The sequence below is a fragment of the Physeter macrocephalus genome, chromosome 10 (assembly GCF_002837175.3).
Source record: "Physeter macrocephalus isolate SW-GA chromosome 10, ASM283717v5, whole genome shotgun sequence".
NCBI classification, from domain to species: Eukaryota; Metazoa; Chordata; class Mammalia; order Artiodactyla; family Physeteridae; genus Physeter; species Physeter macrocephalus.
In genome coordinates, this window is record NC_041223.1 from 28,534,823 (window position 1) to 28,561,802 (window position 26,980).

Below are 26,980 nucleotides of genomic sequence, written 5' to 3' on the forward strand. Positions count from 1 at the left end.
ACCACTGATTATTTCATGCACCCTAGAGTTACGGCTCTTCACACAGATCATGCTTAGAGCCAGGTCAGATAAAGCCAAGCCCTGAAAATGGAGCCTTTCCGGGAGCTGCCAAGCTGTCCAGCAGTGATAAATCTTGGAGATGGGGCTTTGGAGATCTTCAGGCCTCTTCTGCCCCATCCCATAGCTGCTAGGCTGCTGGTTTTCTTCGTAGTTTCAAGGCTGTTGGTTTTTAAGTCTACTTTGGAGCTTGGGAGACGGGAATGGGAACAGGACAAGTTAAAACACCGCAGAGCTCAGTGTTCTTACCAAGATTCAGCTGTTTCCTTTAATAAATGCTCCTCAGATTTTTGCAAGCCTTTCATTTCCAGAGTTCTGAAAAAGTTAATTTTGACAATTTTTGCCAGTGTTCTCGTTGCTTTTATGGGGAAGCAGATTTTCCGAGGTCCTTATTTTGCTATTACAGAAGTTCTTGTGTACTGCTTGATATTTTAAAGAGCAGTTGGTTTTACCACTAGGTGGAAGTAGAGACTTGGAAAGTATTTTCTGTGTTAAGTTATCTTAGATTTCATTGTATATATATGTAACATAGCCATACCACAGTGCCTTGTTTATCAGATTAAATCTCCGTTCATTCTCTCACAGTAGTGTCTATCATTTTTAGTATTAGAATTTTTTTCTCACAATAGCACAGTTTAAATTTCTCATTGCTTCGAATAGTTAAATTTTGGTTGGAATTTGATTGATTTTCAGATAAAATAATACCTTATTCATGAAAGACCAAATTACAGAATCTTTGAAGTGAATTGCAATTTAAAAGTTATTTGAGGGACTTCCCTGGTGGTCCAGTGGGTAAGACTCCACACTCCGAATGCAAGGGGCCTGGGCTCGATCCCTGGTCGGGGAACTAGATCCCACACGCCGCAACTAAGAGTTCGCATGCCGCAGCTAAGACCCGGCGCAGCCTAAATAAATAAATATTTTTTTAAAGTTATTTGATTAATAAATTGATTATCAAAGATTATTAGGATTGCTTTGAAGAGATAAGAATAATTGTTAATTGTAGCCCATTTTAAAATTTTAGGTATGTAAATTCTTGTGTCTAAAGCAAGTGAAAACTTACTTTTAAGTAGATTTTGACATTTTTTTAATACTGAAAATGTCTTTGGTGATAATATTCTTATAGGCAGTGCTTACCTGGTATACAAATTATTATAAATTATGAATTTTTATGTTATTCAGTTAAGAATCCTCTGGAAACATACTAATTTTTGAATATTTTCATTAGTATATGAAATTCCTTCTGGACGTTTCATGAGAGAATTGTGTGGCCACCTCAATATCATTTATGATCTTTGCTGGTCAAAAGATGATCGCTATATCCTTACTGCATCATCTGATGGCACTGCCAGGTTAGTATACTTGAGAAGTACTCGCTGTGTATGCTGCTTGCCCTCAAAGAAAGCAGAGAGAATATAAAGTGATATAACTGCTCTTATGTTTCAGTTATGTTTTGCTTATCAAGGAACCGTCATAAACATGCATCATACAGACTCACTGGTTAAATAAAGAGTAATGAAAAAGTTTTTCCTAAAGACATTCTGTTAAATATATTTCATTTATGTAGTATATAACGTTTCTAGTCCTCACTGTCTTTAAATGATCATTTTGTACACTCTTTGAGTAATATTTTGAGATGACGTTCTTAAACAACTGAGATTTTTTCTGGAATATGAACTCTTGATGGCAGGGGTTCCGTCTCCACTGTTAGCTGGATGCAGAGGCCAGGACACGGCGCTGCTCAATGCACAGTGTAGGGTCAATAAATGAATATGCAGTTTATGTTTTAAGAGTTAATAGATTGTCAACTATTTGCATTTTTTAAAATATCAGTTTGAAAATAATTTAGCCCCTTCCAATTTAATAAGTATCACAATAAAATATTTCAAAAGTTACTTTTTTAACCTGTTACATTGATTTCCTAGCTCTGTTGTCTCTTTAGTATCTTTCTCTGTTGATTTTTTCCCTCTCATCTTAGAAGTATGTTCAAATCTCCTTATCTTAAGGAAATCTTTTTCTAAACTCCTCCTGCCTTTCAGGCTACCACATTATTTTTCTTTCTACACCATCAAGAAGCATTCTACACACACTGTCTTTACTTTCCCCCAGTTAGTCTGGCTTTCACTTCCACCGTGCCATATAAACTTTCTTTGAGAGATGTGCAGTTTCTTACTAATTTTCGGATCCACTGGCTAGTTTTAGTCCTTACCCTGTTAGCCTTCACTGCAATAATTCATTATTGACCAGTCTTGAAATATTTTCGAGTCATGGTTTTCATGGACAGTCTCTTCTGTTTTCTTTTTATCACTCTGACCAATTCTCATTCTCTTGTTCCTTTTCTTCTGCCTGTTCTCTGTAAATGCTTGGCCCCAAGATCCTTTATTCGATGTCTTCTGTGGTTTGGTGTGCTTATCCTGGTCTCTCTCATCTCCTTGGCTTTGAATCTCACTAACATGCTAATGACTTCGAGCTCCTTCTCTTTTTCCGAATTCAACTTTGTGTTACACGCTTCTGTCTGGATTGCCCAGTGGCACCTCAAATCCATAACGGAAATCACCAAATTTTGTTCTCCTTTTTTAGCCCTCATATAGTTTTTAATGGCATCCTTATCCACCCTGTCTCCCAAGCTGGGAACTCAGAGTAGTACTCATGTTTCTTTTCTACATACAGGTAGTTCTAAAGTATATTAATTCTGCCTCCTAAAAGCCTCACATTCCTTCTGTCCTCACTGCTGTTACCTTAATTCAAGTCCTTGTTATCTTTTGCTTAAACTGTTGCTGCTAAGCTTTCCCAGTGTTCACCCTCTAGCTTCTCCATCCCTGCTATGCTAAAGTTCTTCCCAAAGCCATCTTTCATAATGTCTTGACTTTAAAAATCTTTGCGCTTTGGAAGATATTCCAGTTCCTTAGCATGGCATGACAGGCATGACCCTCATTGACCTTCTGTCGTCCCCTGTGCACTTCCCATGTACCCTCCGCCTCACCCACACAATCTTTTGAAATACCTTTAGCATCTGATCTTCTTTGGCATCTCCATGGTACCTGTGGACTCTTCTATGCTGACATGCCCTTCTCCTCCCGTTCCTGCCCAACTCATTCACTCAACATACATCTGAATGCCTTTTGTGAGCCAGGGTGGGCTCATAGTCATCATTTAAAACCCAGCGCAGATTTTACCATTTCTTGAAGCCAACTTGGGTTTCCTCGCACAGCATTTATTGTAGTAAAGGATATTTTTTTCTTTACGTAGCTTGGAAGTTGATACTAATTTAGGACTCTCTACATCCTAAAAATATTGTTGTGAAGGATTAACTGAGTGAAGAGAGAAACATTGTGGCTAGAACGAAAAAGACAGTGGGGTTTTTGAAAGAGGTGAAGAATACTTACACTGAATGGGCTAAAGTCAAAAGGAAGAGAACCAGAGTTGCTAATGCTCAGAAGTGGCAGGAGGTCGGGTTTCTGCCCAGGTCTTCTGTTATCCCCTGGGGTCACTGTCACCTGTTATTGTTAGTGTCTCCTGAGTAACTGTTTTCCACTGGTTAGCTCTCTGCCAGATGGGTTTAACCTAAATCTCTGTCTTTAGTTATCTTCAGTATAATTTGAGAACACCACGGATCAGCAGCTCCTAATATAATCAGAAAGACTTGTCCATGTGTAATGGCTGCCAAATAGACCCATAAGGCCCCACTCTGCCCTCTCTTCACACATACTGTTTTAACTTTGGAATGTATTTTTTTCTTTCCTAATTCTGATAATTTTTGTGTGTGTTCATCTGTTCTTTACAGATTTGTGTATCACTGTTCTTCTCTGTCTACGGTCAATCTGATTTTTTTTCACAAACCCATTAATAGATTTCTTTTGATCTTGGATTCTACCATTGCTTGGGTGATGAAAGCCATCATTGATACCAATTCCACTTTTATGTAAAAAGCTTCATTTTTATTTTAAGATATTGTGTCTGTTCTAATTATATTGAGCTGTTTTTAAGGTACAGTTGCTTCATTTCTTCTTGTTATATAGTATTTCAGATAATGCTGCTAAGATGTATTAGCAGGCCACTGAAGTTTTTATCATTTAGCATTCTCCTTAATATTCCCTCCAAATTAGTGATTTTGTTCTTTCTATAAGTACTATATTTCATGTTACGTATGTTCATTGAAAGTATTACTGTGGTAAAAATGTTTATGCAGTGACACACATGCTTTAGTTTTACTTGAAAACATGTTCTTTCACTTCCTTCATTTATTAGTTTGGATTCTTAGTAATTAAAGATCATATCCTGTATTTTAAGCAGCTGCTGAGAAAACTAATAGAATGTTATTCTTGAATAGCAACTGTATTTTTTTTATAGATAATTTTGAAAAGGACTTAATTTGCTTCAGTTCTTAGACAATAATTAAAAGGATGGACTATAAATCCCCATATTAAAAAATTAATAAATTCTTCTAATTCTGATAAATTTTTAAAAATCGAGTGCTTCACACTCACAAAGCACCTGTTTGTTCCTAGATTTTGCCTATTTTTGCATATTGACTTGCAGAGTATCTAACATGATAGTTTAACTCTTAGAGTTTACTCTTGTCAAGACTGTAGCAATAACAATATTAATTTCTTTTAAATCACCTATTATATAAAGGAAGAGATAACAAGAGTATTAAACATAAAGTGGGCTTCCCTGTTGGCACAGTGGTTGAGAGTCCGCCTGCCGATGCAGGGGACACGGGTTCGTGCCCCGGTCCGGGAAGATCCCCCATGCCGCGGAGCGGCTGGGCCCGTGAGCCATGGCCACTGAGCCTGCGCGTCAGAGCCTTGCTCCACAACGGGAGAGGCCACAACAGTGAGAGGCCTGCGTACCGCAAAAATAAATAAATAAATAAATAAACATGAAGTGAGTGCTCGATGTTAGATAGCCTGTTTTCTATAAAATATTGTAATGATTTTAATGTTATTTTACTCAAGTATTTATATAGTAATTTCAACATGCCTTCTAAGTCTTTGATATCTTTATGTTCATTATCTATGCTTCGAAGTTACAAATATAAAGTTAATAGAGTACCCTCTTCTCTAAACCCTCAACTGTAAGCACTTTGGAAAAATAATATACACAGCCTAAATGGAAAATCATTGAAATTTCTCCATTTTATTTTTTACTTACATTGTATTAAATGCAGTATTTTACCAACTATCCAATGTGTTTACTCAATGCCCAAAATAGGTAGGTTTAAAAAGTACAGACATATACAAGTACAGTTTTTCATTTTACAGTATAGATTACAATTAGTAGAGGAATTAACCATTATGCTTGAAAATAACTATAAGAAATAGCTTTGTCATACTGAAAGAACTCTGGCTATCAAATAATGTCATCACATTTTTTTTTTTTTTTTTTTTTTTTTTGCTGTACGCGGGCCTCTCACTGACGAACCCGCCGTGTCCTCTGCATCGGCAGGCGGACTCTCAACCACTGCGCCACCAGGGAAGCCCAACATTATTTTTATTGTTATAAAATTTACCATTGGTTGTTGTCACTGCTTACTTTTATAAAGTCCATTGCCCATATTGGTTCTTAGAGAAATGTCTGCCTTTCAGAAGCAATATGTAACTTTTTTTATCCTTTTCCAGGATATGGAAAAATGAAATAAACAATACAAATACTTTCAGAGTTTTACCTCATCCTTCTTTTGTTTACACGGCTAAATTCCACCCAGCTGTAAGAGAGCTGGTGGTTACAGGATGCTATGATTCTGTGATACGTATATGGAAAGTTGATATGAGAGAGGATCCTGCCATATTAATCCGACAGTTTGACACTCACAAGAGTTTCATCAACTCTCTCTGTTTTGATATTGAAGGTATGTCCAAGAATATATGCCAGTTGAAGGCTAGTTACATGAAGCATTTTTTTTTTTTTTTTTTGTGGTATGCGGGCCTCCCTCTGCTGCGGCCTCTCCCGTTGCGGAGCACAGGCTCCGGACGCGCAGGCTCAGCGGCCACGGCTCACGGGCCCAGCCGCTCCGCGGCATGTGGGATCCTCCCAGACCGGGGCGCGAACCCGGTTCCCCTGCATCGGCAGGCGGACGCGCAACCACTGCGCCACCAGGGAAGCCCACATGAAGCATTTGGAAAAATTTTCCGTTTCACTAGGATAATAATTATTTAAGCTTGAGGGTGACTTTATGTATCAGATAAAATTAAATATGTTTGTGCATATTTAGATTTATGCATATTTTGCAGATCATATGATAGACCTTGGCATAAATTTGGCACTGAGGGAATTGTTAGTTAATTTTGAAGTCAATAAATTTCTAAACATTTTGATTCAACTAATCTTTGCTGTAACAACCAGTCCTGTTCCACATTGCAAAATATATTTCATTGGCTTGGTGATTATTCCCTTAGTAGGTTTTTTAAAGGGCCGTTTTATGTAAAGGGTAAAAATGAGGAAGATGGGGGCGGAAATCCCAGAGGAATATTGAAAATATATATTTTAAATGTAGCAACAGGATTTTTTTTTAAGTACAGAAACATATAGAAGGGAGATTTGCAATTATTTAAAGGTTTAATCTTAGAATATGAGTATTATGGGTAGTGTTTTAAGGACATAAAATATAGATTATTTTGTCAGCTGGAAGAATAAAGAAATTCATTATTAAATAGTCACCTTTTCTATTATTTCAGACACTAGGTGTGTATAGCTGTAATAAATTAGTATGGGATCCAGATCAAAATGATAATACTGCTAATGTACTCAGTTCAACCATAAGGATGTTTATAAGTAGGAACCCATTCAGGAAAGGTCAACCAAGGATAGAAAGGCATCTGAAAATTCTGTCATAATAGAAGTAGCTCAGATTATAAAAGAGAGATGAAGAATTTCTTCAAATATTTGGCTAAGATGTGGAAAAAAGAGAAGTCCTTCTACGTCGCTCTGTAGGTAGAAGTAGGGCCAAAGCTGCAAGAAACAGATTTTCTTTGCTCAGAATTAGAAAGAACATTCTAATATATAGAGCATTTTATCAGTTGAATAAGCTACTTTTGTGTAAAATATTACATTCACAGTTGCTGAACAACCATCTGTTCATAATGGTTTGTGAGATATTCCTGACGGGTTATGAAGTTGAATCTGGTGATCTCTGAGGTCCCATTCAACTGTAAGATTGTTTGACTCTAAGAAATGATGCTGAACTGAAGCACCTGTTATTTATTATTTTATTCATTCCCTGGTCATTTATTGAGTTCCTACCAGGTCTCAGGCATTATGCTAACAGTATATATTAGAGTATAGGTGTTTTTCCAGGAATATAAAATAGACTAAATAGGTTAATAAAGGTGAGCAATACAGATCATATTGGATATTTCAAATAATTTGTTTAGCTTTGGAATTCGAGCCACGTACACATAAACTGAGATGCTCATTTCTTTTTGTATTCAAATTCAGGTAGGTGACAAAGGGAAACAATAAATCATCAAAAATAATTCAAAAGGGTGAAGAATTCATTTAAAGATAATTGGGATCTGATTGTTTGCCTTTTGGACTTTTTAAAAACTGTAATGCCTTTTACTAGCCCTTCAATTCTTTGTTTTATTGGGGTGTGTTTTCCCAATTTCATAATATTTGTTTCAACCTCTGTGACATTTATACGTAAGTAATTTTATTTTTTTAAATAGGTCATCACATGTATTCAGGAGACTGCACAGGGGTGATTGTTGTTTGGAATACGTATGTCAAAGTTAATGACGTTCAACACTCAGTGCGTCACTGGAGTGTAAATAAGGTATAGAGCCATTTCATATTTGGGGATTTAATTAAAGAAATAGGGAAAAAAAATTGAACCACATGACTTTAAGATGTCAGGACAGATTCACTTTGTTATAAAGCAGAAACTAACACACCATTGGAAAGCAATTATACTCCAATAAAGATGTTAAAAAAAAAAAGATGTTAGGACATTCTGTTCATTCTTTTCAAAGAAATTAAGTTTTTCTCCGTCCCTGAGAAGTCAATTATCATGTCTTTCTGATGGCTAATTGATAATATAGTGACATAGTGAAATTTTCTTCATTTTGGCCAGGCTTTTGTTTCATTTTTGAGCCCTAATTTGCCCTATGGTATTCAGGGATCCATTCCTGAAATTTATGCAAAATGAGGTATATGTTATATCACCATCTATACATAATAACTTATATTTTCTGCTATTCATATTCTTTTTTTCTTGGTCTAATAACATCAGTAAAAACACCGTGCTCAAGGTTTTGTTAACAGTGCTATCCCTCAAAATTATGTGATCAAGATTATATAAGTATGAGAGAGCCTATCATTTAGTCACAGTAATTGTTTCATTTGAAATACACTAAATTGGCAGAAACAAATGAATGATCTCATTTTTGAAGCAGAGTGTTTTAAAGATGGCTTGTATACCAAGCAACTTGGTTGGTGCATATTTAGTATGTTTAAGTTAAAAATACAAAATGAATCATTAAACCTGAGTTGTTTTTATATATATATATTGATATCGTTTTTGTCTTACATGCTATCTATACCTGTGTTCTTCAGTTTTGTTCTTCTTCATAATATATTATAATTGTCCCTGTTTGAAAAAAAGACATTCTACATGAAAAAGAATTTCCAGGAACTTTAGTTAAATCTGTTGAGTCTGTCAGATCTGTTTAAAAGCCAGTCTATTCTATTTTTAGTCATTCTCATCTAGTCTGTCAGATTAATAAATGATGGCTTGGGATTCATGTTGTAGCCTAATTTCACACACTTTGGAAAGAGTTTTCTAATTACTTATATATTGATACCTAAAGGATTGGCAAGGCTCCAGAGGCACCATTTCTAATCATTTGAGTCTACAATGCAGAGTATATTATTTGTATTAAAAATCATGTGTTTCTTTACCTCAATATAGTAACCAAAAGGCAAATATACCTTGGAAATCTGCCTCCTGGTGGTTACTTGAGACAGTCGAAAATAGAAAGTTAGGAAATGAGCTGGGATGTCCTTTTAGTAGCTTATGTCCTAGGACAGATGGGAGACTGCGATTTCTTACTTGGTTCTCTTCAACCAGCAGTGGGGGGAGGGATGCTGGGTTATACACATCTGTCCCTTAAGATGAGGTGTCCATGCGCTGTTGCACGCACTCCTTGGTATAGGGCATGGTCTTCGGAACTAGGGCTTGAGCATGAATATGATAAAAATATGAAGGAACTCATTAACAGATACTACAAACACTTGAATCTACCAGCAGCTTTCTCAAACCTGTACCTAACACTTAACTTGTTATGCAGCCTTGGTTTTGATTTTGCACGTTTGCATATGTGTAAGTGTTGTTCCAATTGCTCACACCTTCAGCAGTACATCTCCACCTCCAAATTGTTGTAGCTGGGCTCAGTAAAATCCCCATCTGTGGTATCAGTATTTGACTTTATTCTGTAACTTGTGAAAAGCTGACAGCAGGTTTTAGCACCAAATAGCAGTAGGAGGGGCTCAGCTGCTGATACTAGGATTGTAGCAGTTTGTACCCGACCTCAACTGGTGCCAACCCACCTCTGAAGAGGAGACCCTCTAAGAGAAGCGAGCAAGAATAATAAGGGGTCCTCGAGGGAGAAGAAGGCTAATTCAGAATTCTGCCTACAGCTTAAAGCAGACCCTCTCTTGACTCTTTAGACTTTAGTTTAAGCAGTTTTGCATTTGCAGTTTTTTTATTTCTCCTGGTAATCGAAACAAGAACCTTTGGAAATTGTCGTTATACACGGCTTGTTCAGGCAGATTCTCCTTCAGTGCTTGTGTCTTTCTTGACATCATTAATCAGGTCTACTTATAGTCTTCTATAAGTAGAAGATTTAGCTGCCTTAAGTATCCAAAAAAAAAAAAAATAACAATCTAAACTATTTCAGAATAAGTTGCTGATAATTTACCTTTTTCAGGACAAGTGGAAGTAGATGTATGAAGAAATAATCTGAGACTGAAATAGAACTTGAGAGCTAATTATGTACTTAATTTTGAATTTATAAAAATTGGAAAGTTTCTTATCTGATGATAAACAGACAGTGTAGTGTTAGAAGATGTGTTTGTAGAAAGTGCTTCTTGTTTGGGAATATACTACAAAAACACTAATTAAATATGGTGTTACATAACAACCAAAAAATACATTTTAGCAGCTTTATTTTCATCCTTAACCTGAAGTTACTTGGAATAATTTTGCTAACAATTTTAAGACATCTGTATTGTGCAGTTGAAAATGGCATCTTAAAATTAAATTTGTACACTTAGAAGGGCTTAACTTTAGGCAAACTTTACAGTGGTAATATTTTATAATCTTTTTTAAAATCATTTTAGGAAATTAAAGAGAGTGAGTTTAAGGGGATTCCAATAAGTTACTTGGAGGTTCATCCCAATGGAAAACGTTTGTTAATTCATACCAAAGACAGTACTTTGAGAATTATGGATCTCCGAATGTAAGTATATTTCAGTATTTGCAGGTTAAGTGCTCATAGAATAAGTAATGATTTAATTCATATTTCTAAAGTACAGCTGTGGTTCCCAACTAGAGAATTGTGTCCCTCAGGGGACCTCTGGCAGTGTCTAGAAACACTTTTGAATGTTTATTCCAGTATCTGGTGGATAGAGACCAGAGATATCACTAAGTATCCTGCAGTGCATGAGAGAGGCCTCTGCAACAATTATCTGACCCAAAATGTGAATAATTCTTAGGCTGAGATGTAGTCTATTGTTTTTTATTTTCACAATTAAAAAAAAAGAAACTACTGCCATCGAATATTTTTTATCTCTGTGATATTGGTTTAACATAGTATTATGATCTACTATCATGCCTGAATGAGAGGGCTTTTGATTCATACATCCTTGTTTTTCTTTTTTGTTTTATTTCTAAAAGAGGCAAATGAAAAGAGATATTCTTAATGTAAAAGGCAGAAGCAGAGTTCTAGGAAAACCAGCATGGACTTCTGGTGTGCTTTGGTTTTGATGTTAAAAGTTCCTGTAAAACAAATGAGAGAAGGCTATTTTATTAAATTTCATTATTGTATTTAGAAAGGCAAATGTGGCAATCCAGGTTAGTTTATTCTGCAATCATCACTTTAGGACTAACCATTAAGCCCTTCAGTATTTATGTAGAACTGTTTGAGACGCTGGCATGGGTGCTGTAGAAGAATGATAAGCAGAATTTGTTCATCAGGAATTTATGATAATCTAGTTGTACTACCTCCAAAATAACATACGAAACACTTAGGCTACATTGTGAGATCTTCAAGGACTGGAATCTGCTTATTCTTTTTCTCTATACATCGAACCCACGTCATACCTAACAGCAAGTACTCAATAAGTATTTTTAATGAGTATAAATACATAATAAAAGGATTGTATTTTTCATGGCAATGGTAAAGCTGATAGCTATAATATAGTTTTCTGTTAAAGGCTCTGTGGCAAGACTGGTCTTTGAGCTCAATCTTGAAGGATGGGTAGAATTTAGACAAGATGGCAGTGTCCTCACTAGGGTGGAAAACATGAAAAGCCTGGAATAAAGTTTGGAGGTAAAATTATAGAAGCTGTATTCAGGGCAGAGTGAGTTAGTCTGTATGAGCGTGGGTTTCTTGCTAAGGAATGCTGAGAGAGAATCCAATAGAAATTAGAGCCAGACTTTAGAAGACCAGGCCTGCAGAGTTTGGTTGTTCTCTTTTTAAACAGTATAGTATTCAGCCTATGATCATGCTTGGGCTCTAGAGGAAAACTGCTTACAGTCAAATACTGCCCGTTGCACCCCTTACTAGTTGATTAACCTCCCCGTGTCTCTCTTTCCTCATCACTCAAATGAAAGAAATAATAATATACCATCCTCATAAGGGTTTTGTGAGGAATAAACTAGTTTATACATGTAAAGTACTTAAAACATTAACAGACATAGCAGAAGTTTTGACCCAGTAACCTTAGGTTTAGTTATTTATGTTAAGAAAATAATTATGAGGCAGTGCAAAAATATATATATATACACAAGGTTGTTCACAGAAACCATATTCATGGTAAGGGAAAGCTGGAAACATCCTAAGTGTTATCCAACAATAGAAAATTTCTTAAGATACATTTAGACAATGATATAATATATGCCTATTAAAATGATAATGCGTAATCTTTATTTTCTGACATGGTGGCCATTATTCATGATTCATTGTTGACTGAAAAAAGCAGATAACAGAGCAGTATATGTAATATCTTCTCTGTAAACCAGGGATGATAATAGTACCTACCTGGCACATAATAAGCACTCAAACAGTGTTAGCTGTTATTATTCATAATTTAAAAAGCCTGGAAGGTTATATACCATATTTAATAGATGATTCAATAATGTTTTGTCTAATACTTCTGCAACGATCAAGTATTCATTGTTTGATTTTTAAAATTTATCACATGGAGAAAATATAAGAATATAAAAATTCTGTTCATTTTTTAGTAACCCATACAAATGCTACTTCCAAAGTAGTCTTTTGCTCCATAGCTAGAAATCATCTCTCTTATCCAAATCTGAAAAGTACTCTTTCTGTTCTTCTTTTGTGGCACTTTCTACATCCACTTTATATTTTACTTTAATGCATTTCTTCTCTCTCCTGCTAAATTATAAGCTCCCTGAGCTCTGGGACTATCTCTTCTTTATTCTGCATCCATCATAGAATGTATCGTGCCTAACAGATTCTCACAAGTTGTTTAAAAGTTTAAAAGTTTTCCTACCACCAGTCTTTTAAATGGGTAAGACAGGTTACATTTGTAAAATCTTTTTGTTTCTAGATTAGCAGCAAGGAAATTTGTAGGTGCAGCAAATTATCGAGAGAAGATTCACAGTACTTTGACACCATGTGGGACTTTTCTCTTTGCTGGAAGTGAGGATGGTATAGTATATGTTTGGAACCCAGAAACAGGTAAATAATATTTCATTGAACTTAAAAAAATTTTTTGTTTTGTTTTTGATGAAGTATAAAAACTACCATTTTATGGAATAATTTTCAAGGAAATTCTGATTTCACGTTCTCAGTTACGTTTTTCAAAATTGGAAAGCTGATAATGGAATTCAGCTGCAGTCTAAATTTATATTAAATTCTGTTCTTTATGGCTTTGATATCTTCATGGATTTAGAATTTCACATTGTAATTCAAGGTTTATTCTTTCCTTGCTGGTAATGAGATATTGTTGATCTTAGAGAAGTGTTTAATGAGGACTGTAATACAAAACAGTATTATAAACTGAATTTAGAGTACAACTAGGTATACAAATGGTTAACCATCTGCATTTTTATTAGAAACAAACATACTCCTGTCAGTTTGGGATGTCTGAAACTTAATAGCAATTTTACTGTAATTCAGTTTTTTTTCCAATAACATAAACTATTATATTGGGCAGTTCATTTGTGCTTCACCTTGCTTTTTAAAAGAAAAGGCAAAACTACATAAACATTTTTTTTTTTTAGCAGTAGAAAGAATTTTATAAAAGTTACTTTAAAATTTCTTTAATGAGCAGTATTTGACTTCAGCTTTTTATTTTCTTCATCCTTCCCTTTAGGCATTTCTAAATAGTTCACTTACAGTTTTGGGGGTTTTTTTCATACTGTATTTTGATACTTCAGTATCAGTTCATAAGTGTTCATAAATCTCTTTTCCACAGCAATCCATGGAACTGGATTCTTTGCTTTTTGAGTTCTGATTTTCAAACTTAAACTTCTGCTGTAGGCCTCTTTTAGTCATTAATAATCATATGCATCTTTAAAGCAGATGGTACGTCAAAACAGCCTCTGGAAGAAAAATAGAAAAAATTAATTCCTCACTAAACCTCTCCCAACCAGAGTTTCATTAGTTTTAATCCTGACATTCCTCCCCTAGTTCTCCCTGGAGCTCTTTGTTAGTTGGCATGTGCTCAGGTCTATCAGATCTCAGAGTCAGGTCTCTCTACTTCCAAGCTCTTTGTCTTTATTTTGTGCCTTGAATACCTCCGTGAAGAGGTTGGACTGAGAAGTAGAAAAAGGGCCAACAGAATGAAAAGTAAAGATAATTATTTAATATAGTGGTACTCAAATATTTATAAGTTTTTAAGGTGTTCATGTAAATAACGTGAGCTTTATCATTACTTACTATAAATCTTTTTTAATAAGCTACAGAATAATCTTCTAATGAGAAGTATCTGAGATGGTACAAATTATTGAATGTCTTTTCTTATGTAGGAGAACAAGTAGCCATGTATTCTGACCTGCCATTCAAGTCACCCATTCGAGATATTGCTTATCATCCACTTGAAAATATGGTTGCATTTTGTGCGTTTGGGCAGAATGAGCCAATTCTTCTGTATATTTATGATTTCCATGGTAAGTCCACCACTTGATAAGAGGAGAATATCTAGAGTAACCTTTACATTTAGACTGAACCGGAAATTATGAGCTCTGTGAAAACTGTCATCCTTTGTATTAACAAAGCTCTCTTGAATATACTATGAAAGCCAAGCAACTTGAAAAGATCATATTATTATTATAACATTTTATTTTTCCATGAGCACTATTATTATGGAGTTTAAATATCATCAAAAGTACACATAATGGTTGTGCTCTTACGTTGTAATCACAGAAAGGTCGTTATCACTTCCTTTGTAAATCAATTTAAATAAATAAAATTCACCTAAAAATTATTTGGAAATATGTCTAAATTTAAAAGATAAATAACATTTAGGAAATATGGATCTGTAATGTTTTTACTTGAATATTGAGTTAATTTCCTATTCTTTGTTTTCTTTTTTACTAAAGCACATAGTTTAAATAAGTTGTAATTTTGAGAGTTTCTTAACATAAAAAAGGAAGGCAAAAAAATCAAGCATCATTGAAAATGAGATCTGGAATTAGAAATCTAACGTCTTTTTCTACACTAAAATTACACTATTCTATAATTTTGGAAAATAATAAGGAAATAAAGACTTTGGACACATTTTTCAGAAATAGTATGGAATTATTAGAATTATCTGGATTTATGCTATTTTTCATATATTTCTTTAATTTTTCTCCTGAAATTAGGATTTCACTGTTCTGCAAGGTATTGATAGTGCTGACAGTCTCAAAATTGCAGTTCCATTTTCTTCATATATTAATTATTGTACAAAAATAAATGGTTTTTATTACTCTCTTTGCTTTGTTTAGGGTATCATTCACTGTTTTTGCTAAGCTAAGATGGCTTCCACACAACGTCATAAATGCATAAATATGCAAATATGTATACAGGTAACATTGCTGTGGAACTATCTAGACAGAGTGTTTTAAGTTAATGAAATGCAAGTGGTTAAGCTTACTGCATTAATACAGTGTGAATTGGTTAATGTTTGTGATAAGTGCTAAGTGTTAGACAATTGAGTTAAGCTCTAAACCTGAAGTTCTTGATCATAGTATGGATTTTATTATGCCTTTACAGGTGAACTATATTAGAAACTAATGTGTAAAATTGAGATTTATCCTGTTTTAAAGAATTTTACAAAGAAGAAATAATAAATTTCTCTGACACATATTCAGATTTACAGAACAGTATTACTGATGGTGGAATTGTTAAACAACACAATACCACTCACTATTACAAACAAATTTAGCAAAAGTAAACACTGCCTGACTATGGGAAAAGACAAGTGGATTTCTCAAATCATCCAGTGTCCAAGTTTGTTGTCTAGTTGAAACATATGTCCTGCAACAGGTCTTTCTTTTATACGTTTTAAATCTTCACAGAAAGGAGAAGAGTTATACCTAATTACTTTGTAATGGGAACTGTTACATAGGAAATAGGCACTCAATTAATTTCCTCAAACTCTTCAGAAGTTTCACCACAGTTTTCATTGAATTTCTATTTTGCTTTTTAGGCTTTTGAAATGTTCACTACAAAATTCAATTTAAAGCTCTAGTCTCATCCTTTTTCTTTAGTTTATTTTTTATCTTTGATAGAAGTTCCATCAGTAGATTAGCCCAGTTAGGTTTGTCCATTTGGTTTTGTGACAATAGACATTTAGACTAAGAAGTCCATTCTAGAAGCATAAGTAGAAAGAGCCAAGTGTTTAGGAGTTCAAAGACATTAGTTTTAGGCTCAGTTCTGTTTCTTTAGTGGCCTTGCACAAGCCTCTTGCCTTCCTGAAGCTCCATTTCCCTATCTAGTAAATGGTCCTACAACTACTATCTGTCCTACCTAAGAGATTTTTTTATGAGGGTGCTATGAGACAGGGACTGTGAAAGTACTTTGTAAGTTGATAAGCACTATACTAAAACAAACAAAAGAGATAAAGTGAGTTGTTACCGTGCTCATCCAACCTGTATACACTTGATTCTATGGGAACTTATGTTTTAATATGCTGATAAGCCTCTTTGTGTGGAATGAAATGGAAAAAAAGGGTTTTTTCCCTTTCTTTCACTCTTTCTGTTGGTCAGCCTTTTCCTTTGATTTATTAGAGTGTGTACCTTTCTAGGTCAGTTGTATTAGAAAATAAATGCATAAAGTTAAGAACATTATGTTATGTCCACAGTATCTTAATGTAAATGAGGGATTTCCATGAGTGTTTTAGAAATTTAAATGTTCAGTTAATACACATATTAAATAAAAATATTTTGTGCAGTGTATTTAGAACACAATTTTTGATATACTAACACCTTTTCAAACAAAACTCAAAATGTTTCAACATATTTTCCCAACTCTTTGCTGCCCATTTTTAAAAAGAAGCAGTTTAGGAAAAAGTTATGTGATCTCAAGCAATCCAAGATTTCGCACAGTTCTTGTGAATGGTATATAACCATGAAAAAATGAAAAGTTGTTTCAGACTCTAAAATATTTTGCTCATTAAATACAGGCCAGAATCGTGAAGTCTTTAAATTTTTTCAATGAAAAATATAACATTTATTACTGACCTGTTATACCTTTGCCTTATATTTTATTTATCTTTTAACACAGGACTATTTTCACACTTTCTTGTCTGAAAATAAAGTTTACAAGTAGTTTTACATAAGTGTTTTAATGGTAAAAAATTTGAAAGGTACAAAACAGTTACATGATTTTTTAGATAGTATTTATCAGAGCAGCTGATACATTTAGGCAGTTTTTAAGGAAAATGGAGTAAGCTCATTTTTTTTATCAGTTAAATAACCCGTGAATGAGACCACAGTGGTAGCTAAATGTATCATCCATCTTTCAGTTCTAGCAAAATCTGTGAAGAGTCAGCAAGCATCTTTCCCTATTAAGCGTGTGTTCAGGTTGTGGTCTTTTGGGTCTTTCATTCTACTGACGTTTTGCTTTTTTTGGTAAGAAATATGATTTTTACTTTCAGAAGTCAGTTTTATTTGCCTGATGTTGAAAGGGTTAATCATCTAGTAATACAAAATTTAGTCACAGTGTACCACAAATAATGTACTTTTAGGATTCCCATAATAACAGAGTACTAGTCAGAGAAACGGCTTCTAATGAATTAAATTTATGAAGCTAGACTTCAGTAATTAATGTTCTGTTATTAATCAATACTTGTCTACCTCAATCTCTAGGATCCTGTCTACATTTAATTATAATTATGTCTAATACTTACAAAGCATTTTCCATGTTCCTGGTACTATTTTAAGCACTTTACCCATATTTTTTTTAAAGTTTTCACAATAATCTTATGAGATAGGTATTATAATTATCCCCATTATGGGAGCCAGGACTAGGATCCATACAGGCTGGACTTGGAGTCCATGCTCTCATTTGCTACACTAAACTGCCTTTTTAGCAGATTTCCTGAAATATTAGCTTTTGATTGTCTAATATGCAAACTTTTTTTTTCTACAAAACCATTTATTCTATGCCTCTCTGTGGAGTATACGATTTCTTTATATTGTCTATACTTTGTGGGAAGCAGAGTTGGAGGCTTATTTGTCTTTTTATTACTGGTACCTAGTCTGAATACTGGCACATATTGAATATACATGTAGTATTTTAAGCAGGATCAAGTCTTAATTTGGGAAGTTCTCAGCATTATACGGTAGTCCTAGGTAATGAGTCTAATTTTTCACTAGGTGGCAGTATCTCCTGTGAATCAGTATTAACTCTGGAGTGCTTTTCAGTTATAGTGTTTTAGGCAAAACAAATCTTCATTGAGCATTTATTGTGTGCCAAGTTGAACAGTGCTGTGAAACCCAGGAATCAGAGCCATGCTCTTTTCCAATCTTTTGTGCTTCCTAAGTAGTTAATTAAACCTCTGGGAGAATTTTAGTTAAACTGAAAAGCAGTCTGCCGTTGACACTAAACATGATTTTATTTGTAGAACTCATATTTATTAATGATCACCTGCATCATCATTGTTGATAGGTTTATTTTTCACATTGTGACATGTTTTACCAGAATTCAGGGCAATGTATACCTTTACATTCCTATAACTTGCTCAGTATCAAAAACCCCATGGTGTTTACAAGGCCCTGTGTCTAACATCCTACCTGTTATATTACTGATGTGCGATAAATACTTGAAATAAGAATTTTAAATCCCATAGAATAGCATTTTCCCCTTACATTTTATAAAAATATAGAATGAAAGGCATGATCAGTTAGTAAATTTGGGGCTAGTAATGATAGTGGTAGTAGTAGTAGCTAATATTTATCAAGTATTTATGCTATCAGGAATTTATTTATTTATTAAGTATCCCCTACTCTCATGAGCATTTTACATGCATTATCTCATGCAGTTCTCGCAAATCCCCACAAGATAGTTGCCATTATTATCCCCATTTTGCAGATGAAACTGAGGCACAGGGATCATGAAGTAATTTGCCTGAGGTCACACAATTGGTAAAATGGACAACGCTTGCCAGGCTGTCTGACTCCAGAGCCCATGCTCTTAAAACATTAAGCTATCTGCCACAGCTACTTATTTAGTCTTTGCATTTCCTATTTCATGAAGTAACTTAAGAAGGTAGCCAAATATACCTGTGGTGAAATGTAGTGTTTGTTTTCAATTTTAATATTTAGGAAGACCCCTTAAGAGTAAAAGGAGCTTTGGTTGTCTAGTATCATTATTAACTGTTCACTCCTTTACAAATGTTGGCGGTAATTATAATGCATTAAGCCATTATATTCTCAATATAGTCCAAAATATGATTTTTCTTTATTATGTAATATCAAATTTTAATGTAAGTACTTTTACAATATTTTTGCAATAAGGTAATGTCTAGTTGAAATAAATTTAACATCTGTAGTTGTATGTTTAATTTAATGGTGTTCTTGAAGTACTAATTATGAATGATTCAAAAGCAAACTCAGATGTTGTAATCCTCATACTTGGATAAGACTAAGCAGTAACATGTATAACTGATTGTAGGTTACAGTTTTAGATATCTATTATTAGCTTAGTAGGAGAAATCGAGATAGAAATGCCAAATTTTAAGACATACTGAAGCTACCTATTTCTTGGTTATATCCTGAAGCACCTGTTTTAATATTCCACACATGAGGGATACTCTGATTGAAAGCTTATGTCATTCAAGGATTCAGGATGTATGGAAAACGTAGTCAACTTAATGGCTTTGAGCACAAACCAGAGCCCTGAATTCCTCATCCAGGCATTTTCTTATGCTTACATTGGTGCTTTTTAAAGTGTCCCCAGGGGACTTACCTGGTGGCGCAGTGGTTGGGAAGTGGCCTGCCAATGCAGGGGACATGGGTTCGAGGCCTGGTCTGGGAGGATCCCACACGCAGTGGGATGTGCCACATCTACTGAGGCTGTGTGTACTACTACTGTGGCCCATGTGCCACAACTACTGAGGCTGCTCTCTGAGGCCTGTGAGCCACAACTGCTGAGCCTACGTGCCACAGCTGCTGAAGCCCACACACCTGGAGCCCGTGCACCGCAACGAAGAGTGGCCCCCGCTCACTGCAAATGGGGAAAGCCCGCGCGCAGCAACAAAGACCCAACACAGCCAAAATTTAATTAATTAATTAATTAATTTTAAAAAAATTAAGTGCCCCCCAAAAGAAAAAAATGGTACAGTTCAAAATAGACAACAGTGTGGAGGGAAAGACTGAAGTAGGAATTAGAGCATTTGGGTCCTAGACAAAATGCCATCACCTTCTATTTGACCCTGGTCAAAAAATTTATCATTTCTATATCTGTTTTTTTACCTGAAAAATTAAAATAATACCTGTTCTATTTTATCTCAGTGTTTTATCAAAGGATGAAATGAAACTAGAAAGCAAGGCATGGAGCATAGATATATGAAGCAGGCTGCAGTAGGGAAATCCTAGCTATTTTTTGTAGCAGTATACATGCCCCACACTTTCAGCTGAATAGCGTGATGTGTGATGATTGATAATGGAATAGGAAATCAACAAAACTACAATGCATGTACTTCAGGGGATTTGGAGATAGTTTATTATATTTTTGATGTTCAACTAACAGATTTGCTGAATGATGGTAGACCCTCTCCCATTTGGTTGGCTATGAGACATGAGTCTTTTACACTATCTTGTATAGCTTTTTGAAGTTTTATTAGTGACACTTTATAAGTTGTACATGACATATAAAATATTTCAAGAAATACAAGATTATGAACAGGCCCTGAAATACACTCAGGCTACTAGAATTGAAGTATTACTCAGTAGAACTTCTTTGATCCATTGACGCAGCTTCTTAAGATTCGCTGAAGCAGGAACAGGTCAGGCCCAGTGAGATACGATAAAAAATTATAAGCCCATGAACATTCTTGTCTTACTTAATTTGGACTGCTGTAACAGAATACCAGAGACTAGATGGCTCATAAACAACAGAAATTTCTTTCGCACAGTTTTGAAGTCTGGGAAGTCCAAAATCAAAGCACTGACTCTTTGTCCAATGAAAGCTCACTTTCTGGTTCATAAACAGCACCTTTAGCTGTACCCTCACATGGTGCAGCTAAAGACCTCACTGGGGTCTTTTTTTATAAGAGCACTGATCCCTTTCATGAGGGCTCTGCTCTCATGACCTAATCACCTCCCAAAGGCCCCACCTCCTAATACCATCACCTTGGGGGTTAGGATTCCAGCATAGGAATTTTAGGGGAACACAACATTCAGACTACAGAGATTCTCTTCACACCGCAAGTGTGAGAGGAAGAGAAGGAGGGTGCTGCATAACTGCTGAATGCTAGGAAACTAGAGCAGTAGACCTACCAGCTTACAGTAATCATATTATAATTAGAAATAGAAATATTGATAAGTAAATTAGGTATCCAGTAAGATGACTATACACAGTAACAGGGGTATGTGTAATAGCAGATCCTGACCAAAGGTATTAAATGTTGAACTACAAAGAAATATTACTGTTAATATAGTGTAAGAAAAAGACCATGCTGTTTTTTAGTTGTACTTTATTATAAAGTCAATAACATAAGTACACATAGGTTTTTAATAATAACAAACCTTGCATTATTTTCAAATGCAAAGGGCACAGAATTGAAATATCTTATTTCCTCCATTCTTCCTCCTATAAAGATAAAGATCTCCTGAGGAAAACCACATTATTTTTTTATAATTGTTTAAGTCCAGAACATACACAGAAGCACTGAACTTACTATATAAATCAAGAAAGAGTGTCAGTTATGAAAACATTTTAAGAATTTTTTTTAATTGTGTAAAGTCTAGAATCCCAAATTACGGGTGATAGTAGGTAAATTTAGAAGTATTTTGATGGCTATAGGAAGGAAAGGAAATTGCATTTCCTTTAAGCAAATGTAGTTGCCACCTCTGTGTTCTCAGCACCATGTCCATTGCTCTGCTGTACCACTTAGCACATAGCAGTAATTTCTTGTTGACCTCCAAAAATTCAGACCCCCAAGAGCAGGGCAGTGTTTTTGTATTCCCAGAGCCTGCTCTAATGCACTCCTCTAAGAGTCATGAAAGGATAGGGATGAGACTTAAAATTGTGAAACGTATTGGTTAGGTTAGAGCTAAGTTTTAAACATACAAAGTTAAATTAGTACAAGGAAGAGAAAATGACTAAGTGAAGAAATACAGTTACCTAATTGCAACATCATTCTCTAACCATGGCCTCTATGAAAATGATTTAGTAACCTTTGAACTGTTAGAAGCATAGAGCTTGAAGGAATTTCAGAAATCATCTATTATAACCTATTTTACAGGGAAATAATCTGTATAGTCTTACACAAATAGGTATTTGTGGAGGACTGGGGAGGGGAAAGAATGCAAGAACTTGATGATAGCTTGTTTGTAGTTTGTAGTATCTGAGAAACTAGGTCTTTATGAATATTTCTTTTATGGCTGTCTTCACAGAGCTAGAGGTGCTAAAGGTAAGGTAGGGTGTTAATTTGCCTCCTTGAAATCCAGTCAGATGGCTTTTGTATAGAAAATTCCCTTTAGACAACAGAAGCAAGTATTCATAATTGTTTGGGGTTTATTTTTGTCATCTGCATCCGTTTAGGCCATTTTAATCTTTTCTGAAAGGCATCCTTAATGCCTGGAAAAATAAACAGATAAACATTCAGGCAATTGCCTTTGGTTATTTTTTACTAGTTAAATAAATTCCTTTTTTAAAAAAGGAAAATAATTCATGTTTAGCATAGCATATTACTTAGAAAATGCAGTTTGGCAAAAAGAGTAAGGTAAATACCCAAATCCTACTGTCCCTTATAACTGTTGCTTGTATCAGCCTCTGTGCTTCTAATGCATACTCACCCACTCAGGGCTTGAGGTGAAATTGTAGTTGTGTATCTGGCAAGTACAAAAACATAGGAAGTCAGAAAATGCCATTAAATAGTTAAACCCAGTTTTACTTTCCATTCATAGTAGCAAAAACCAATGAAATGTTAAGAGGACAATTTTGAAAAGCAAATCAGGCAAAGATCATGGAACGTGATTTTTACGTGTTGAGTCATTCATCCCTGACCCATTTACTAAAGTTAAACCTCCAGTCCATTGAGCACTCTCTTTTTACAGCTTCAAAGTTTCTCTTTGTTCTTTAAACAATCTTTTATTTGAGGTAAATAAATGTTCTGAGTGCTATGAAAAGAAGTCCAAGCTAGATACTGAAAAACAGTAGTCAAACCCACAAAAATCTAAGTGTACACACAGCTACACTTCCATCTGAAAACAGTAATTGGTACTGAGGAACGTGCATCACTGCAAGGGTGGGCTGTAAGCAGGTCTTCTCCCTCAATTACGTCCCCTGGTTCTTTCCACCATCAAGGTCTGCAGGGAGAGAGCCCCAGTTATCATTGAGCTGTTCTTCACTTAGAACATGTGAATGAAGTACTACCTGAATATAAAGATCAGAGACCTAAATTTTTTTGTAGGTGCTATTTCAAATTCATGCTTCATGAAACCAAGGTTGATAACTAAAAAAAAAAAAGTGATCATCATTTTGTATATTCATTTTATTGCTTTATAAATGTTTTTCTTCCAATTAATAATATATTATGAACAATTTTCTATCATGATAATTATACATCTGTACATAATTTTAGTGGCTGAATTCCCTTTCTTTAAATGAATACACCATAATTTATTTAAACAACTGTTGTTGCATAATTCCACTATTATATGTTTTTCAGTATTTTAAGGAACACTTCAGTACACATCTGGCTACCCTTACTCAGTTTGTTCCGTGGGAACAAATATCTTGAGGTACAGTGGGATAGTTGAACAAGCAATAAAAGAAACATCACTTTCTAATTTGCCTTTTTCCTCTTATTTCTTCCTTAATTAGTAGTGAAGTTGAATATATAGTTCTCCTTTTTGTGAATTTTCTGTAATGGTCATTTGCCCGTTTTTCTGTTGGATTATTCATTTTTAATTGATTTTATGGGGACTCTTTGAATATTAACTCCTGTCACTTTTTTGTGAGCAGTTTTTATTGAGGTATAATTGATGTATAATAAACTGCATATATTTTAAATGTACACCCTGATAAGTCAAGACATATTTATATACTTGTGAGACTATCACCTCAATCAAGATAATGAACACATTTCTAGAATTGTATATGAGTGCAACAGTATATATACCACGTACTTTTTTTGATCTGTCTTCTTTCACTCATAATTACTTTGAAGTTAATCTGTGTTTTAGAGTTTATCAATAGTTCCTTTTTATTTCTGAGTATTATTTTATTGTATTGATGTATCACAGTTTGTTTTTCCATTCACCTGTTGATGGGCATTTGGGTTTTATCCAGTTTTTAGCTATTACAAATAAAGATGCTGTGAATATTCATTTACAAGTAAGTGTTTGTATAAACATATGCTTTTATTTCTCTTGAATAAATACCTAAAAATAGAAGAGCTGGATCCCAGTGCAGACATATGTTTAAGAAGCTGCCAGACTGTTCTCTAAAGTGGTTGTGCTGCTTAACCTTCCCACCACTAGTCTGTATTTCAGTATCTCCGTATCCTTGCTAAATTTGAAATGGCCAATCTTTTAAATTTTAGCCCTTGTAATAGGTATGCTGTGCTATTTCATTGTGGTTTTAATTTGCTTATCCTTAATGACTAATGATGTTAAGCACCTTTTCATGTGCTTATTTACCATCCATGTATCTTCTTCACTGAATCATCTGTTCAGATCTTTTGCCCATTTGTAAAACTGGCTTGTTTGCTTTCTGATTATTGAATTTTGAGAGTTAGGTTTCTTATATACAAGTGATGCTCTATCAGATATATGATTTGCAAATATTTCTCCCAGCCTTTGGCTTTTCTTCCAATTGTCTTAAGAGTTGGAAAGAACAGACGTTTGAAATTTTTATGAAGTCCAAAATTGTCAATTTTTTCTTTTATGGATTTTTAAATTATATAATTGTATAATCAAGAAAATACTATTTTAAATGATTACTTTTTATTTTTTCTCCTTTGTACTTACAGGCATTTAAAAATTTTCAAATTCATTTATTTAAATGATCAAATGAGATAATGTATGTGAAAGCATCCTAAAAATCATAAAGTACAATACAGGTGCTAATACCCTTGTCGTCGTCGTCATCATCATCATCAAAAGCATTCACCCTTTGAGCCATCCATATTCCACTCTGGGGTATTAAATCCAAAGAAAGGATTCTTTTAAAAAATAAATTATGAAAGTACTTACGCATAGCCTATAATGAGGGAAAACAGAAAACATTGTAAATATTTAGCAATAGGAGAATACATAAATAAACTATGGCGCTTCCTTAGATGAGACATTGTAAAGCATTTATAAATGGTAATCACATAGTTGTAGAAATACGCAAAAACTTACATTTAAATTGGAAAACTGTTCAATTGTGTTGACACTATGATATCTTACATAAAATGTATATATGAATAAAGATAGAGGTATGAAGATATGAAAACAGTTGTTTTAAGGAAGTGGGTTTGTGAATAATTATTTTTACTGTTTTTGTGTTTTCTTTAATTCTATTATATTATGCCTTTGATTTTTTATATTGTGTTTTCTGTGTGCATCTCTTCAAAGTTAGAGTCCCCTTCCAATTTGTTATGTTTACCAGACCAAGATACTGCATGGCCTTCAAGGCTCAATTATACTACCTGACATGAAGTTATCTATGAAATGATTATATTTCCTTCTTTATGGTTTACCGTATTTAATAATTTCACATTTTGTTCATCATGTTGTATTATTATTACCCAGTATTTAAAATGTATTATATACTTTCTGATCATTCCTTTAATGCTACAATTTCATGGCTTAATTATTTCATTATGCTTTTGATGTGATGACTTGAACTAATTATGGACTAATTTTTCCAGTTGCCCAGCAGGAGGCTGAAATGTTCAAACGCTACAATGGAACATTTCCATTACCTGGAATACACCAAAGTCAAGATGCTTTATGCACCTGCCCTAGACTGCCTCATCAGGGCTCTTTTCAGATTGATGACTATGTCCGCACTGAAAATTCTTCAGTGAAGATGCAGCAAGTGAAACAGAGGATTGATTCTGTCACAGTATGTTTACTTATTTTATGCAGTTGAGAAGTTGGAAACTTTAAAACCATTTCAATTGTGTTTTACATTGCCATGCCAATAAATATTAACTGAACGAAGTAGTTACTGAAAACTAGGCTTTCTTACACTTGTATAGTTCTTTTCTGGTACTTGTTCTAAAATCACTAACTGCAGTAAACAAACTGAACTTAGGATAATCTATTAGGCTTTCCTGACTTGATATCTCTGTAAAGATCAGCCCAGGACTTGTTTCTCTATTTTAAAATTTATGTGTGTATACGCATATATACAACATGCAGACACGCACACACAGCAAATACCAACCTGGGAAAATGTCTACATAAAATATATAAATGGGACAGCCTTCTTAATATGCAAGAACTAGATAGTAAAGAAAAGAGTGAGACTTCAACAAAGAAATGGATAAAAGAAATAAACATGTACTTTCAAAAGGAGTAGGTACAAATGTCTCATAAGCATATTTTAAGGTTCTGTCTCACTTCAGAGAAAAGTAGTGCCACAGAAACCAGATATTGCCTGTAAAACTGGAAAATAGGTGATGAAAATCAGGACGAGGATGCTTGGTTAAAAGTCATGTGGTATTCTGTTGGTGGTAAATTACTATACAGTGTTTCTCAAAGATAAGTGGTAAAATGTATTGAGAAGCTTGAACATCCTTAAAAATACTTAGGCTCTTTGACCCTAATTGTTCCCCCTTGTGGCACAGTGCCTGGCACTTAATAAATATCATCCTTTCCCCTCCTCCTTTAATAGGGATATTGACCAGTTTTAAACCCAATGTAGGAGAAACTACATTGAGACATCTTTTAGTTCTGACTGTACTTTCTTCCTCTCTCCTTTCCTTTCTTTAGAAAGTTAGAGAGTGTGGGGTATACCAGAGTGCAGATCACTCAGACAATGGGTTCAGCTTTAGTTGGAATATGGGGGAATTTTTTTTATATTTC

The 26,980-nt window shown here is 34.5% G+C and overlaps 1 protein-coding gene across 15 annotated transcripts in view; it reads left to right on the top strand.

Annotated features, from left to right (window-relative positions):
- AHI1 (Abelson helper integration site 1) overlaps positions 1-26,980 on the top strand; it is a 194,821-nt gene that overhangs the window by 46,614 nt on the left and 121,227 nt on the right. For all 15 annotated transcript variants that reach the window (XR_003681424.2, XR_003681426.2, XR_003681425.2 and 12 more), the window contains 7 exons: positions 1,286-1,409; positions 5,679-5,908; positions 7,725-7,831; positions 10,396-10,514; positions 12,853-12,983; positions 14,276-14,416; positions 25,819-26,015. Coding sequence is in view for 12 of the 15 variants with exons in the window: in XM_024122533.3 (XP_023978301.1) it covers positions 1,286-1,409; positions 5,679-5,908; positions 7,725-7,831; positions 10,396-10,514; positions 12,853-12,983; positions 14,276-14,416; positions 25,819-26,015 (1,049 nt within the window). In the remaining 3 variants the exon portion in view is untranslated. The remainder of the gene's footprint in view (positions 1-1,285; positions 1,410-5,678; positions 5,909-7,724; positions 7,832-10,395; positions 10,515-12,852; positions 12,984-14,275; positions 14,417-25,818; positions 26,016-26,980) is intronic.